The sequence below is a fragment of the Spea bombifrons genome, chromosome 3 (genome assembly GCF_027358695.1).
Source record: "Spea bombifrons isolate aSpeBom1 chromosome 3, aSpeBom1.2.pri, whole genome shotgun sequence".
Taxonomy (NCBI): Eukaryota; Metazoa; Chordata; class Amphibia; order Anura; family Pelobatidae; genus Spea; species Spea bombifrons.
The window spans coordinates 15,328,592-15,347,275 of NC_071089.1; the positions used below are offsets into that span (position 1 = coordinate 15,328,592).

The window sequence follows — 18,684 nt, forward strand, 5'->3', positions numbered from 1 at the left end:
GAATATGCCAAAATGCAGTGAATTAGTATGAATCTGAATGCACTGGCAGAAGCTGCATTGGCTGCAGCTTCTGCCATGGAGGAGCTGCAGCCAGGCTACCCTGTGTGCATCTGAAGTGTCGCATCCTGTTTAACCTGGCAACAGGTAATAATCCTGGTTTTTTCCTCATTTTGGAATGTGCCCTGCAACGCATAGCTACTAGAGGGCCTCCTGACCAAGTAGGGATCCGAAGCAGCTGCTGAGTTACTGGTTGTTAGTCTTTCAAATGAATAAAAAAGGTGTGTTTTATAACTGTAGTAGACTGTCTGCTACTTTGTATGCAATTCTTCTTTTAATCACTAGATGTCAATCTGCACGTAGAGATGACTTGTTTTTTTACACCAACCTTTAAAATTGAAACTATAGTAAATAGTTTACATAATATATAAAGGAGAAATATGAAATAGGAGCATGTCTGAAAACCTTTCTGCCTACAATCTGCAAAGTTCCCAATGTGGATGGATGTGCTGTGGAATATGATGGCGCTATATAAAACAATAGATAATACTAAAGGCACAAAATATTTCGGGGAAAACAAGGGTGTATTCCACTTCTCACATTTGTCTCATTTCAGGCTTCTCCAGAAATGGATGCTAGAAAAAGCAGGATATAAAGTTACTTGCAGAGCCACATCTCCATATATACAATTTTGTGATTAAACCTTACACAACAGTGGAGGCATCATGCTGTCTGCCATCATCTCCTCATATAGCTCCAGCAGATTAATTATGCTCCACAGAGTTATATAGAATATTATAGGGAAGTCATCACTATCTGGGGTCTTACCTTTCCTGAGGGATTTGGCAGCAGAGTACAGCCCCTCCAACATAAAGAGGACATTATGGCTTGCTTGGCCTACAGAGTCAATGTTGTGGGTCGCTTTGGCCAGGAATCTGCAGCTGAGGGGTTTGTTACCTTAGGTAGTAGAAATTCTTGTGGCAGTTGAGGACTGCAGTTTGGACCTCCTCTTTCCCTTTTCTTACTATACCTATGCTGTTTCTAAAACTCGGTCTGTTGTTTCTCTCCCTTCTCAAGGTTCTCCACTTTGGCATGGAAGAGGATGGACATGTGTTCCGCCTCAGAGTGCTTTTTTATGCAATCTTTGGTTCCCTCCAACTCATCCTCCACCTCCCACCCACATTGCTCTAGGTCCCAGGGACTGCATCATTTCTCTTATCACTGGCCTGCTGTCTGGAAGCTGCAAAGATAGACTCCAGTCACTGAGCTACAGTGGAGAAGTGGCATGTTTTCTGTGTACACAATTCACAGTTCCCATGCAATCTCTTGTCTTTTGAGTGCAATGTTTAACTTCCAGGAACATGGACCATAAGGGAATGCCCACTCATAGGTCACCCTGGAGCCAAACAGCTCTGTGATGAGAGAAATAGCAAAGGATCATAGAACACCAACTGTGTTTCACTGTTGAGGAAGTGTGACTGTGTGAGTGGTGAAATGTTTTATGTGTTCTGCATCTTCTTGTTCTCCTTTCTCCTCCCTTCTATCGTCTCTTTTCTGTCTTATTTCTTCTTTCTTCATACACATATCGGCAGACATAACCTTCCGACAAATTTCTGCCAAAATGGTGAAACTTCTGGTGACATCCGCTTTGCCCTAAGATAACAGCTGCTTATCCCCACAGTATGCGTTATGTTTATATTTTCTATATAGTGGGAGCCTTCTTGTGAATGTGAATTGATTGTGTATGTTAGTGCCTTCTTTTATATAGCTTGTAAGAGCATTGTATATAAGAGCTCTAAGTAAATTGTCCAGAAATATATTTTTTGTTTTATATTATAGTTTTTTTTTTGTTTTTTTTTTTTTGTCTAATGATGTTTAGTTACTATCCTTTATATTTATTCAATAAAAAATGTATTTAGGATATTATTTGGTGTTGAATATTTGTAAGCACTTTCTTTTTTTTCTTTATATTCTTTTTAGTGGAATATCACTGCAGCTCAAAGACTAGCAGCTTATTTGCTTTATTTGTCTCCCCTATAAATTTGTTAATCATTTCAGGTTTGTATAAACCCCAATTTTTCTTTTTGGTGGTGGTATGTGCACTTGAGCACTGTTAATTTAAACATTTCTTTTAAATCTTTTTGTATCTTTTAAATGTTTAGCTAATAAATAATTAAGCTTGCATGGTCTGTAAATTAGTGTCGCTTCTGTACTGCAAATCGTTGACAGTTTATGGAAAATCCCAAGTGAATCTTGGTGCCACAATATTTAATTTAGAGTGTAAGCACATCATTTCACATTAACATCATGTCATTCTCTTAATTAATTTTAAAAAACACAATGCTGTTTATGTCTCTACTGTCCACATGGGCAGCAACAATAGTTTCTCTAAGATCATTGCTGATATCTTTCCTCCTTGGCAATGTGTTAGGAAACACCTGAATGCTCTAGACCTGCAAACTGCTAAAGTTTTGGCTTTTATAGAGGTGGTCACACTTGATTATGGTTAATTAATCAAATACATTTGATTAGCAGCACTTGTCTGCTACTTGACATCTTAATCCCAATGGAAGCAGTAAAGGTGTACTTAGTTTTTCACACATGGCTTCTCCATTTTGGCTTTATTTTTGTTGAATAAATCATGACCCGGTGTAATATGTCATGTGTTGTTGTTCATCTGTATTTACCTAATTTGTAGACATGCTAATAAACAGATTATTGTTATTATGTCCTGATATGTAAAACCATAGAATTCAAAGAGGGTGTACTGTCTTTTTCACACAACTGTATAATTAATAGAAACATCAATTTGATAGCATAAACAAGCCTTTGGCCCCTCTAGTCTACCCTTACTTTCTAACTTTATCTTAACTCATGAAGCTGCAGTTTCACTTTCCCAAATACTATATTTCTTTACTATTCAATGCAATAGATAAGATTGTACACTTTTCACACCAAAGATAGGGTAGGATTGCAGAGCAGAAATACAGTAATGCATATCCTCCAAGTGTCTCTTTGAGATGGCAAATCTTCTTGGGGACGAATCTTACTCACAATATGTGAAAATTACAAAATGTTACATATCTAAACCCAAAAAGATAAATATTCCGTACATTGTCTGCATTTAACATGCAGTTACTTCCTTCCGGAACTATAAGGCAAGAGATCATCATTTGACCTTCATGTGAAAAGTTGTATGTCTTTTAAAATGTGGGTTTTTCCTCTCCCTGGTATATAGAGGGTTAACTTGACTGTATACTTACAAAGCTATAGCTGTAAGAGTTCCCATACCCTGTAGATTTCACAAATATACACAGCAAGCCTGGAAATCATTTGCTTTGTTTATTCTTGAATTAACAACATAGTATGCTCCAAATTCGATTGGGAGTGTTTCTGAAGTAATATATGGCAGATGCGGTGATAAGTGTTACTTAAAACATAGAAAACGGGTTGAATATTGTCTGAAACTTTATTGATATATATGTATATATGTACTATGTATGTATAGTTGCCCATGGACCTTATAGAATGGTCCTTTTTGTTGTAAACGCAATGTTTTTGCCGCACCCTCTACTGATTGAATGATTTAAATAAACTGTTATGTTGTAATGGAGTTTAAGTACTTTGTTTCCTTGTTCAGTTTTTGACCTTTTTGTAGGTGGGGTTTGTTTAATCTTTTGTTAAATAATCCCAGTTGCAGGCATTTCCTCTTCCTGATAACTTTGAAATAAAACCAACTCATTTCAAAAATATTCAACATTGTCTTGTTCTAGTTTGAATAGAGGGTGTGCATGTTCTACTGTGATTTATAGGGTTTGAGACAAAGGCTTTCTATGGGCCTTAACAGAATGTTTTGATTTATTAATTGCCAAATAATTACATTACCCTAACTGAATATTTTTCATACTGTTAGAAGCGTATTGCAGAGGCTCCCTGCAAACATTCAAGATCCTGACAACCAAAGGGGTCCTGTAATAGAGAATTAAAGGCATCCTTTTGCAGAAAAACTCCTCTGGTCCTGGTACTTTTAGATGCACATATTGACCAATTCCACACGGAGATCCACTTCATGGACCTGTTGTAACAACTTACTCTGTGTAACATCTACAGTTGGTCTGAGACAACTTGGGATACCTTGCGAGTGCAGGTTTCCTGCCTATACCTGTTGCATTTCTCTTTGATTGCCCCTCCGGCTGTGGACATAATGAAAAATGCAACTTTGCCAATCACTTGTTTTAACAAGTACCAGTTGATATGACAAGGAAGGCAGAACTACAAGCTAATTAAATGAGGATGTGTTAACAATATATTTTGCATTATTTACATATCTAGCTGCTACTACCAAGTAAAGTCAATGGGGGGTTCTATATTTTAAACTGAATCACAACTTTCAGAATGTTCACCAATAGTTCTTAAACTGTAGGGACTGAAACAGAGTTCTTTAGGCCACCAGAGGTCGGTCCCCAGGCCACCAGTGCTCCCCAATATGTTTTCATGTGGTCCTCATGATCATATCAGTAGTTTTTTTTTAATATATAGGAAGTATGTTTCTCCCACCAGCCAAGGTTTGTCAGGACAGTCCAAATGTACATGACATCACATGATTTCGGTATCCTAATAAAGAGAAACGTAGAATATGAAAAGTATGGAATTTGCAGTAGAGGGGAATGAATTAATTTTGCTTGCATTAGATTTGTGCAATCAATGGCTTCATGATTATTATTATTATTATTTTAAATTATTAGTAGTTGTATTATGTTATTGTAAGGCATGCTGTAGTAATTGTGAAATATGTTATAAGCAGTATTCACTTAGTTGCATGGGAGTTCTGGAATAGAATAAAAATCTAAAGAATGTAGAGACTCCCAAAGGTATTTATACAAATGAATCGCAACCTGCATTTTTTAATTCTTTATCATCCAACTTGAAGAGGGAGTGCTGTGTGTGTACACATATCTTGGCAGGGATATGTTTTAAAGGAATGTAGGTTCCAAATGAATATTCTGATATCCTACACAGTTCAACCTTTTTTTCTTGAATATTTTAGCCCTGGTCTGCTTCTAATTAATGTCAAAGCTTTTGGAATCAGAATACCAATCCTCTTTACTGCTGTGTTTGCACAATTTCATTGAATAAACCAGAGAAATACATATAAAGCTAAACGTTATCACTTCTAACAATAGGTGTATACCTGATGTTGCCTGGTTTTATCTGAAGATATTAAAAACCAGATGTGATATTAACATTCTTTAAGAAATTAAAGAAAATGTCTAATGCTCCTCAGGATGTTTATTAGAATACAGTATACAGCGCTACGAATTTGATGGCGCTATATAAAACAATAAATAATAATAATAATATATATACATATATATATTATATATATATAATTAGTATAGTATCTGTGATGGCCTCTTCAATAAAAAATATATTATTAAAATTGACTAACAATCATGATTCTTAACTGTCACTAAAGGATTATTATATATTCATTTTTGTTAAATAGTTTTTAAGAATTTTCAGATTTGAAAACGAATTGGATGGTTTTATTTAGAGAAAAACCTGTTACATACCATATAAAATAAAGGTACATTGTCAGTGACACACTTGCCATAGCACGACTAAAGTGACTTTGGAAATTTCCAGTGGTTTCTTAAACTTATCACATTGTGGGGTTTTTTCTTCACGTGAGTCTTTCAAACCTCTCGACATTTTTTCCTTTCTGATTGAAAGATTTGGAAATGTATTCAATCCCTTAAGTGCTGTGGTTTTTTCAAAAGGAGAGCTCCTTCCTGCCAAACCCCGTCAGCACAGAGGTGTCTGGAATTAATTCAGGATATTCTTGCAGAAATTATTCCTTGATAAATACACATTAAACAGAATTTATAGGAGAGGTTATACAATTATATTTATTTATATTATCAAACCATAGCCTTGAGTAATGTAGTCTTCTATATTCCAGCTGGAGCCATTTCATTTCAGTGATGCATAGATGAGATCTGTGTGTGGACTTGTGTGGTTCTCCTGGGTTTTATTTATCAAACACAATGCCTAAACCCCCCTTAGGTTCTGTAATATTACATTACAGATTTAACAGCAACCACGCAAGAAACACTGCACTTCATATACAAGTTCTTGACATATGGAAGTAAGTATATCACATGCATTATGTGTATTATGATGGCTGGAGTGTCCCTCTAATCGCACCCCTGGACCTAAATGGCTGAGATAAAGTATTCTCAGAATGAAACAAACACTAACATTAATACAGTACACGTATAAGCATGGCCCCTTGGGTAACAAATACAAAAAAGCATATCCAAGCCAATATGTCTTATTGTAACAGTCAGGAGATAAGAAATTATTTCATTCAAAGCATATGAATTAAAGGGTTTGGCGGCAAAAAAAGCAATATGGTGGCTAAAGTAGAAAATGAGAAAGACAACCCCATTTTTTAAATACATCAATGGCAAAAGATTAAGGACAGAAACCTATTTACCATTGAAATTGGAAAGTTGGTTAAGATCAAAAGGCAGAATTTTTAAATCACATTTTGCCTCAGTGTACACCAGATTTGCAAATTAATGCTACAATGCTTTCAATGAACATGTGATTGTCTGACACAGGACAAAGTGATAACTCTGTTAAATAAAGATAAAATAGATAATGCCCCAGAACCAGATGGTGTACCTGGGGCACTTAACTTAGAAACAGCCACACCATTGCTTTTGATCCTCAATCATTCTCTGTTGTCTGTTATGGTGCCAGAATACTGCCATAAAGCATAAATGGTACCATATACCAAAATCTCAGCCAGGTAATTGCAGACCCGTAAGCCTGATATCTGTGGTTGGGAAATTATTCTTTTATTTCTGCTCATTAAAAAAGCCACAATGTCCCACGACCTACGGCTATCTTCTACTGTAGTTACCTCTTCCCACTCCCATATTCAGGATTTCACCCGTGCTGCTCCCTTCCTGTGGAATTCCCTTCCCCCTTCCCTCAGACTTTCTGCCTCGTACGCAACTTTCAAAACCTCTCTGAAAACCCACCTGTACAGAGAAGCGTACAATATTCCTTCTCAGTACTCCCAACCATCATCTTAATCAAGCCATCTGAACAATCAACAGCTTCAACACATCATCGCAACCCATCCAAGCAGTCCTATCTTATTGTCTCACTTCCCTCAACCACCGACTAGATTGTAAGCTCGCAAGAGCAGGGCACCAGTTTGTTATTGTATGTGTTATTGTATGTGTTATTGTATGTGTTATTGTATGTGTTTCTATATTGTTCTTCTGACTGTAACAGCGCTGCAGAATCTGCCGGCTTTATAAATAAATGTAATGTAATTGCAAGGAAAACATGTAAATTCAATCCCGACCGGTCTCAGCGTATACAAACATCATTATCAAGGTAAGTGGTCAGGATTGAATTTACATGTTTTTTTCTTACAGTTCTATTTTTATGGGTCCTTGTGTCTTTTTTAATGAGAAGAAATAAAAGAATCTGTTTTTTAACATTAGTGATCAGCATTCCTTCCCGGGGAGTTGTGTGCTGTGGATGGATTATATGTTGTGCAGCTGCCTCCACATACCCTGCATTTTGTTGCAGTTTGTACATTAGATAAGTAGCATTGTTTCCTGCATATATCACGTCTCAGCATTTAACTACTGTTGATATAACCAGTCTGTGTGTATAGACTAAATGAAATGCACCTCGTACTTTTGGGGCTAAAACTGCCCAAAACTTTACATTTCTTTAAATGCACATTACCTGAGGATTTAAAAGACACCACGCTTACCTCTAGGTGGCCTATCACAAACACGGATCTATTGGGGACACCGAATTTGGGGGTTTCACACATGTCAAGCACATTTGGGAATGGGAACTGCATGCTGGGATACCTGGGACAGGAAAGAAAACAGAAAAGAATAATCCCAATCAGCAGCAGAGCCAACTGGGATCGAGGAGACTATTTCTCACCCTGTGTGGGGGTTAATATTAAACTCTATGGGGAGCATGGTGTCCACTTATAGTATGGGATGGAGGTTAAATGCATATTTAAACCTACTAAGAGGGGAGCATGGCACTGTCTCCACAGCCACCGTCCAAGCTGCTGACTTTCTAGATATGACATCATACCTTGGCATCAAGTCTATAATGGACTGCAGTGCCTGGGAATAGCCAGCTATGGAGACTGTGCCAGCTCCTTTATAGTGTAAATGGACCTCAATTAATGCCATCAAGTGTTTGGAGCATGGAGAGGGTATATAATAATAATGAAGAAGAAGAAGAAGACAAAGAAACAACTGATAAACTATAACTAAAAACAACGTACTGCTCAGAGTATTATAGTTGTTTTCCAGTAGCTGATTACAGTAGAATATATGTACATGTTCCTGTGCGGCAAAGGGGAAAGATGGGGGAAAGATGTTTGCTGCCTATGGGGAAAGATGTTTGCTGTTTTCCCTTTTTATCTGCTTTTTATGGTATAAACTTAGTAAAATCATCAGATAAAATTCCCAGATATAGATTCTGTAATCGTAAATAAATGTAAAGGGACATCACATGCAATTGTATGATCCATTTTAATTTCACCCTGGTCTGCCCCCCCCTTATTTTCCATGTAGGAGATGTGTTTTGGTTGAAAACATCTCCATACACGATATACTTACTGCCAGTCAGCTCCAGCTCTGGCTCAGCAAACACTGTGCATGCGCTTAATGTACTCAAATTAATTTCAGACATCCAGTACTTTAATATGCATTCATCTTTAGTAAACGGTTACTTTAAATTTAAATGATCCAAGATTTTAATAGTCAAAGGAAAATACTTTATATATCTTTTTACATGAAACTTTCACCTTTAATCAAGCTCTCATTAGTAGGAGATTTTAACTGAAGTGTGTGAAACAATGGCTGGCAAGAGATGAATCAAAAAATGCTGAATTCAAATCACAAAAGCAAAAGAATGTCTAAATTCACGTACAGAACCCGCTGCTCTCTGATTTATCCTGAGAGCTGTAATATTTTTATAGGGGATAAAAGACCTCGCCTTGAACTTTTCAAACGCCGAACCCCACATTCACTTCCACAACACCCCTTAAATTGCACTTTTCCTACTTTTTTATTGTATATTTTCTGCATTATTACTAGCCATTTCCCATTATTTTCTATGACATATTGGCCCCTGTTTGTTGCTACTAGTACTCTCTGAGTAACCCTAACCCTTCATTCTTCCAAAATGAAAATACATTTTTGACACAGAAGTTATAATAATGCTTTCTTCCAACAAATCGGAACGTTGTTGCCACTGATTAAGCTGTCAACCAGTAGCAGTAAAGTGGTTCTAATGAAATAAGTGGGTGCATGTTGCTGTCACTGATTGACAGCTTAAGCAGCTAATCAGTGGCAGGAAAGTCCTCACATTGAAATCAATGGTAAGCCTTTTAACAGGTGCACCAGGGTCCAAACAGACCCCCTGCACGCAGCGTTCAGCGCTGGAGCTGATTGCAGGTGAGAACATTTCATGCAGGAACATGTACTTGGCTGAATGCATTCCAGACCCCTTGGCTGGGGGTCTGGAAAGTAGAGTCTGCAGAATCCCCCATGCTCTTGTAAAATGCACCATATGAAAAGTACCTTTCATATGTAGTAAAGTGCATATGACGGCTGGACTGTACATACAATATTTTTACCATTACCCAGCTATGTGAAAAAGATGACAAACAAGTATATTTCAGTGACAAGCGATCTCTAAATACCACAAGTACTCGGTAATGGGGGATCCCATCTAGTTTCCTGGCTCTGTTCTAAACGCTACAGCTAAAAGCAGAAGCATAATGCACATGGTGTGTGAATAATTTATAGACTGATGCCAGACTGCAGAAGAGACACCTTTCCTTGCTCTATACTGTGCCTTGTATCACGGCCGATTACCCTTCAAAGAGACCAATAGTGTGTGTAGGGGCCAGAGCCTGGGTCGTCGGCATGTCTGATCAGTCAACAATGGTGAAAATGTGGGTTTACAATAAACACTGACTTGGTAGAACAAGATTATGAAGATTCTGGGACACCTAATATACTTATCCCCAGTCAGCTCACTCCCAATGTCTAGTGCTGGCTAGGCATGTGCGTCCCAGCTAGTGGGGGATCTAATGAAACCCACCCAACCTGTGTCCATGTGCAGAACGTGCTCCCATTTATATCAATTTACAGAGTAGTTTTTTTATACATTCATTGCTCAGGGGCCTGCATGTGATGCTGGATTCTTCCTTAAATCCCATCACTGGAGTAAGCGTGTTGTACTTTGATATACTGTAATAAGTTGTGCAATAAAAACCTTTTCCTGTGGTTACTTTATAGCATTGGTGGCACCTTAAACATAAGGCTTTAGTATTGTATTTTGGCCAAACCACATAAGCACATTTTAATCATTCATCTTTTATGGTATAATAACTTTATATGTCACCTATAAAAAGAAAATATTTATTTTTTTACATAAAATAATGGCATACTGGGCAAATCAGCAGGAATATTCAATGGGTTGCTATGGTAAAAAGACTTTTCACCCATATCCCTACACTGTGTGTGCTTCAGAGCTTGATACCAATCAATATCACTTTTTATAAAAAGTCTATTGATCCGTATTCCCATATGACAACCTCGTTCCTAAAACTGAACAATAAAAAAGGTATTGTTACGTGCTGTAAGAAGCTTTCAACAGTAATTATGAAAATATCGCATTACGTACTTAAGTGTTGAATATCAGCTTTGACAAAAACACATTTCTTTCCGTGACCCCTGAGATTGGCATCCGTGCCACTCTGGTTTGGGTGGGGTACGCACTTGGTATGGATTAATCTTTCCACTTTCAGAAGAGGAGAGCAGCCCTTTATGGCTGCAGTGAGATCAATGATTTAAAATGCACTTTACAGACAAGCAGTTAACTGTATTATAATTCTATACTTGGTCAGATACACCACTGCAAAGACCGTGTGTGTGTATATATATATATATATATATATATATATAAAACAGAACATTAGTAATTTCTAGGTAACCTCTTTGGGTCGATACAAAAAGCAGAACAAGATATCTGCAGTATCTTGGTTATTCTTGGCACTGCTTGTCCGAGGATCTTGAAACAAATATAACAGCTTATGAATGTTTAATTACTACTGCATACAGAAGTGAACATTCTTTTTTTAAGGTACTCCATCTGGCTTAAAGGCTTAAGCTCAGAAGAGAAATTATTATTATTATATGGATTTATCTTGATAATCCTGGACATTTTAATGGCCATTTCTAAATATTTGAAACTGCAAATATAATTAGTACCGCAGTGATGTCAGTATTATGTTAGTATTTAAAAGTGAATTTGTCAGCAGCTGTGAAGAAGAGAAGTGAAGGAACGTTTTCCAGTCTGATGACTGCTTGTGGAAGGGGTTCCAAGCGCCTGCCTATTCACACCTTAATACTGGCGTATATTGACAATGTAAAGTGAATGTCCATATGGATGTAGATACCTGCCAGCTCCATAGTCTTCCCTTTACTACATGTGGAGAAAATATAAGGAGATAAAAGGAGTTCTGCTGGTGATTTATTTAAAGAAACAGCAATCTCATATTTTCCTTGTTTTATGTTTATTTAGTAGATCATTGTAGCCAAACAGTAATACGCCTTTCCTCAAATTCACCCTATTTTTATGGGGGGGGGGTTACCCTCTTTGTTAGCTTTGTGTTTTTGTCCCCAGTCCATCCATGATTTCCTCTATTTATTGCCTTTTTAGAATTTAGTGTTTCACCACTGTTACATTTCTTATGCCCTACTTCAATTGATACCCCCCTTATAACATTAAGTGTTACAATAAACATTGCGCCCACGGAGGGGAGTTGGCAGGAGAGTAGTAGTTTCAACTCTCCCACTTTGAGCTGGCCCTGTATAATGCATACGTTAATGGCTGAGCAGATTGAAGTAATCTCATTGATCTAACTGTATATTATTTAGTACAAAGCCCTTTCTGCAGCAAAAGGTTCACTTGGGTTGGACCTTCAGAACTTTTGGGACTTGAAAACCCAAATCTCTTGCAAACTCTTCTGTGTACTATCCTTTAGGGAATAGATCCCATAAAGCTCTAGGGCAGGCATTCTGTACAGTGTTCATGCAGTGTCATGGCCATTCCTTTGAAAACTCAGGGTTTGCCCAGCTCCATGAAGGGGATTACCAGACTTCCAAGGCACCTCCCCCACCCAGGTCTACCCCTTGTACATCCTATAACGAGGAGAAGAGCTCTGTGGGATCACAGGGGAAGTCCTCATCAATAATTACAATAATAGGTTGGAGCGAGGCCGGACTGGGGATGATGAGGCGGCTCTGGCAGCCGCCATTGACGTAAGCGCAGCAGACAGCTTTATACAAGAGGCCCCAGGCTATATTTTAATGCTCATGTACCATGTGGTTGCCATATCCAGCCAGTGGCCACACACACTGTAGCACCTGCACAATGTAGCGATATTAGTCAACAGCCCACTGGGCATTTGCCCTGTGTGTTAGATGGTCAGTCCAGGCCTGAGTTGAAGCCCCAATGCATCGTGCATATAGCCATGTGTACCTGTCTAAATACTGAAACCACAGATGTTACAATGTTAGATATCATTGGCAATAGTTTAGAAGCCCCAGGACTCCAGCTGCTGGTGATTACTATTCTCATCACCTTCAACCAGTTAAACTAACTGAATCACAAAACTAATGTATGTAGGAATTGCATACCTGTTATTGTAAATAGCTATGTATTTAACACCAACTTTTCCAACAGGCAGTTCAATGCCTCCAAAGCCATTGTATGTGCATATTACATTTCACATCGATGCTAATGGATTTATTGAGCGACAACCCTAGCGGAAGTCTGCACAGAGAAAAGTATAACAAACCCACAATCCACGATTCACGAGTCGACAAGAGGAAACGTTATTATAATAGGTTTGGAATGTGCTGATAGAATCAGTGGGAAGGATTGGTTGGATAGGAAACGGGACAAGTGTGTTGTGACAACAGGAGAGAGGTGTTAACATAGTTTATGTGTATTTAATGTTATATTAATATCTATAGATTGGCTTTTCTGCATCCTAGCGGATATGTTGTTGAACTGTAGCTATCATCGCTCTCAAATACTCAGTGGCTGAACAAATGTAAATTGTTTAGTAAAACTCCTGGTTTAGTCCTCTCCATAAGTCTAACATGGGGTGGGTAGGTAAAGCTGCAGTAGGTGTCCTGAGAGGTCAGTTCATTCTCAGTAGACAGGATGCAGATTTTTGGACTCTGGGTATATATTAAGAAGTTAAAATACCTCTGTCTGTATAACTCCAAGGGACAAAATCAGGTTAAAACATTCCTGGCAACCTCTGTCATAGTATTCCAGGTATTGGAAATCTCTTCTATAAAAAAGTCCATTCTCTCATCACTCTTGTTTTGTAAGATTCAAAAGGTACTATGCTCTACGGAGCAAGGAACTCCTTAAGTAATGTATACCTATTATACCCCTATCATACTGTGTGCAGTCATAGACCAGGTACATACATCAGACATCCTCTTTATTATACTCTTATATATATATTATCCGTAAGTGCTAAATAAATAAAAAAAAATAATACACACATACAAAGTTATTCTATTCATATTTACAATTATTGACATATGCCTGACTAAACTATCAATCTAATCTAAAACCAGAGGGTCAGAGGCTTGCATATAATGTTGTCAGGACCCATGCCAGCAGGTCGGGTAGGAGCCCAGTTGCAGGGGATACTAGAGGCCATTTATCCTCATTGATGAATCATGATGGGTAGGTAGGTACAGACAGGCACACAACAGACAGAAAAGCAGGACTGGAATCAAAGAATAAAGGGGAACTGTAGCGAGGACAGGGGAACTGTAGCAAGGAGAGGGGAACTGTAGCAAGGAGAGGGGAACTCAGAATGGCAGGGCACACGGCTTGGAAGCCCACTTGCAGGGTACACGGCTTGGAAGCCCACTGGCAGGGCACACGGCTTGGAAGTCTGGGACACAAATCTGGATTGTGAACGTAGCCAAGATCATACACAGGAGATCAAAACGTACACAGGGCTTTAGCTGCAAGCAGACTAACAGGAACCCAAGGCAAACAATGCAAAGGCCCAGACTGAAGGGCAGAGCAGGTATATAAGGGCAGGGCTAAATTCAGGTAACGTGGCTAGGCTGTCCCTAGTACCGTATTTGCTCGATTATAAGACGAGGTTTTTTCCAGAGCAAATGCTCTGAAAAATACCCCTCGTCTTATAATCGGGGTCGTCTTCTAATCAGACCCCAAAAAAATGCTGGCGCCATGCTGCTTACCGGTCGCGAGCAGCGTCTCTTCTGTTAGAAGCAGGGCAGGAAGCTTGCAGCGTCCTCACAGAACTCTATCTCCCCCCTCCCTCCTCTGAGGGCGGGGCCAGAGAAGTTGCTACAGCCGGTCCCCTGCAGAAGTCTGCGAGTGGGAGATCTGCAGTTCAGGTGAGGGGGTGGGGGAGGGTTTTTGAGTATGTGTGAAGTGTGTGATTAAGGGAATGAATGAGTATTTAAATGTTTGTGAATGAGTGTGAGTGTGTGTGTGATAGCATGGATGTGTAAGGGGGGTGGGGGTTGTAGCATGGCATATGGAGGCTGTAATCCCACTGCTATCATCCCCAGGTTCCAGCATGTACTGGCTGCCTTGGCTTGATAGGAGTGTGATTGCTGTTAGCAGTTTGATATATATATATATATATCAAACTGCTAACAGCAATCACACTCCTATCAAGCCAAGGCAGCCAGTACATGCTGGGTTAAAAGGCATATCATGGGGCTGAGTGGCATATAGGGGGTTAAAATGCATTTCTGGACCTCCAGAAATGCATTTTAACCCCCTATATGCCACTCAGCCCCATGATATGCCTATATACCTCCAGAAATGCTTTATACCCCCCTATATGCCACTCAGCCCCATGATATTCCTTTTAACCCCCTATATGCCAGAGTGGCATACAGGGGTATAAGGCATATCATGGGGCAGAGTGGCAAATAGGGGGGTATAAAGCATTTCTGGGGGCAGAGTGGCATAACTGGGGGGGGCAGGTTGGCAAATAAAAGGAAATTTAAAAAATATATTTTTCTCAATCATAGCTTTTATTAAACATGAAAATAATTTACATTAATTAATATTTACTGGTAAAACTTTTTTCCTATAGGGTAGTCTTATATTCAGGCTTTTTGTTTTTTTCCTAAATTAATATTTTGATTTTGGGGGGTCGTCTTATAATCGGGGTCGTCTTATAATCGAGCAAATACGGTAATTAGAAAGGGGTGCTGCTGAGAGGGAAGGGTGGCCACTAGTGGCTGCAGGTAGACATGACAGTGTTATGATTATCACATAGTCCAGGCTGGAACCCTGACAAATGTAAGGAAGTTTTACTTTACTGAGAGGATAGAAGATACGTTGTACATCCAGGCAGACGTGGTAGAGGTTAATACAGTAAGGGAATTTAGACATGTATGTTAAAGGCATAAGGCATAAAGCTATTCCAACTCTAAGACAAGACTGAGGACTGATTAAGTCTTGGACAGACTAGATAGGCCGAATGGTTCTTATTTGCCATCAAATTCAATTTTTCTATTTACTTTTCATCCATTTATCCTCATGCCCTTTTTTATGCCTATGCCATTCCTATATAAATAATATAAATTATGTTATTTTAAAGCAATTGGTATTACCGCAAAGGGTTTCGATGTAGCACCATGGGATCCAGGAGGAACAACAGGGCAGACTAAATTCCAGGAGGTGGCCGGGTTCAAATAATATGGTGTGAGCAGACACATTATAAATGAGTTGCATTAGGGTGTGTATCTTATTGTGTGTCTGGGTATGTTAGTGTGAGTGCCTGGTTGTGTTTGTCAGTGTGGATTTTTGGGTATATTTTTTGTGTGAGTGTCTGGGTGTATTTGTGTCTGTGTATGTTTGCTGGTGTGTGTGTCTTGGGAATGTTTGTTAGTGTGAGTGCGCCTTACTAAATCAGGCTGTGGATTCTCCCCTGTGTAGCACCGAGTGAATATTCAAGCACCCTTGAAGAATATTCCTGTATTGCTTGATTAGGGATGCAGTTAAGCAAGACTTTCCTTTCTTCTACATTGCAATCTGATAGCTGTAGGAAGCACTGAATAACAAAACCCAGTTAGGTTGAAAGGATTAAAAGGAACCATTGGATTAGTACTAAATGAGAGCCAAGTTTTTAAACATTCCAGGTCTAAACTTTCATTCTTTACAGGTCACCATGCAATAATGGGCTTGTTCTACTCATTTCCCAGGGATATTTAAAGGCAATCTTAGATAAATATTAGAAGACCCCACATAGAAACATAGGAACAATATCTGGAGCAGAAGAAGATTTACATATTAAATCATATAAATGATTAGATGTTGAAATGTAATATAATCGATAATTTATTATTATGTATTGTACAAGGTGACGTCAATGTCATTTAATATATGTTTTATTTATATTATATGCATATGGGCACCACCTAGATGGTAGATAGAAAAGCTATTGAACTGGCTTTGGGGATGTCCTTGGTAAATCAAGACTGATATATAATTCAGTTTGTAAATATAAAGCTAGATGTAGCTGCCCAAATGGTGCACACATTTAAAACTTAATTCATGTGTAATAGCAAATTATTTATCACCTCATTATCACCTATGGTTCATTAAGGTGATATATATGAGAACACTGCCACTGTGCTTTGTGGAAATTCTCTGACATACTATAAAAATGGCTGTGGTAGGAATCCTAATTTAATGCATGTGTTTTCATTAATTTATACAAATCTGAGATTCTTATCATTGAAGGGAAATGTGAAGACATTATTAACTCATTCATTCCCTTCTCTGCCTATGTTAATTCAGAAAGTGTTAGATAATATTGTTGTCATACTTTAGCTGTGTATTTTGAAAGTGTTAGTTGTTGTAATGATTCAAGAGACACATCATTATCTTTATTTGGATGTTTGCATTGCAGCAGTGGTCCTCCAAAAGGACCTCATTGGTCAATTGAGACGTATAGAAACATTGCAAATTAAATGAGAATATTAGCCTACTGCAGATTGCAAACCTATGTGCACACCTGTTTTGGCCTGGCTTATCAGTAAAAGGAGCCAGATCCAAGATGCTAAAGCCTTTCTGGGACCATCATGATGAAGACCCAAGTATTCGTAGTGCTCAGCTTTTGGGTGGGTTCCTTTTAACCAGACTAGAATCTGGCATTCCCACCACTAACCTAATAGTAAAGCGGAGATTTGTGCATTGAAGGGACAGTAAAGATTGACCATAAATCCATATTATATGAAAGAACATTTAAAAATAGAATATAATTATAAATGTTATACATGTTATAAATGTTTAGGTGCATCTAGTTTTACTGCTTCAACGTATAGCATGCAGGGTCTGTTACCACTTTACTGTCATCTGTAACTTTTCTGGTCATTGGCAGTGATTTCAATGTTAGCTGCCTATTGGCTGGAAACACCCAGACACCAATGAAACTTTAGGTTTGATTAAGTTGGATTGATTTCAGTTGGGAATCTGATGTGTCCCTTGTGTGATTTTCTAATGTGTTTCATTACCTGTTTCTCTAAAATGTTAGTGTCTTCCAAGAGCATTTAAGTCTCTATATTGCCATTACTAGCCAAGTCACAAAACGGTGTTAGGATTGACCTTAATTTTTCAGTATTGTGAAACTTTTGAAAGATTTATCTCAGATTACAGTTAGCTGTTTTGTCGGCTTAAGCGAATGTTTATGTTCTATTACAGGAAATCATGGCTGAGTAAAGTGGGCAGTCCCAGTTCACGGATCGATCGAGTAAACTTTACTGATGAAAAGGAGATAACAAAACTTCAATATAATGGATTCAGCACTAGATACTAACAATATTACTAATATTTGCATGCATGATAAATATTAATAAAACACTATAGAAATAGCATGCTTTTACATTCACATATAATAATCGGAAATGCCTGCAGTTTTCTAGACTGAATCCTTATCTGGACGCCGCTGCTTGCATCCATCTGAAGAAGTCACACCTTTTTAGGACCACAGAGGTCAAATAATAAAACAATATCATCAAATAAACTTGGAGTGATGCTGATTTATGCAACTGACAGTTTTAGTTATTAGTTTTGTTTTTAGTTGGTTTTAGTTATTTTGAAACACTGCTTTGTATTAAAAATACATTTTTTTCTAGATGTCCCTTTAATTGTACACCTAATATTGTGTTTTCTCCCATTCTGAACATATAGACAGTCCAGATTCAACACGGGAATAAGTTGGCAAGGAAAGGTTCTGGGAAACTAATGATTGCCCTAGAACAATTCCCATCCTCTCCACAATCATGGCCTAGACGTTAGCTGTTTGGGCTTCCCTACTGAGGAATACTAATGAATTTGAACGTATAAATAAATATATCGTGACACATTCACACACTTGACTTCTTGGAAGTCCTTTTGACGTAAGGGAACTGCTTGAAATTAACAGATGATTTGTACTAGGAAAATGGAAAACCTCTTAGTCTGGCCCACTTTACTTTGTTTATAGCATTCTAAAGAATAAAATAATTGTGCTGTAAAAAATATAGC

At 38.2% G+C, this 18,684-nt stretch overlaps 1 protein-coding gene across 2 annotated transcripts in view; it reads left to right on the forward strand.

Annotated features, from left to right (window-relative positions):
• Positions 1 to 18,252, forward strand: part of ACYP2 (acylphosphatase 2) — a 34,411-nt gene extending 16,159 nt beyond the window's left edge. Inside the window, exon 4 of one of the 2 annotated variants that reach the window (XM_053460215.1) lies at positions 17,860 to 18,246. In XM_053460215.1, the coding sequence (XP_053316190.1) occupies positions 17,860 to 17,974 (115 nt within the window). In that variant the 3' untranslated portion in view covers positions 17,975 to 18,246. Of the gene's footprint in view, positions 1 to 17,859 lie in introns of both variants that reach the window. The other variant, XM_053460216.1, reaches the window with a different exon arrangement.
• Positions 18,253 to 18,684: the final 432 nt, after the last annotated feature.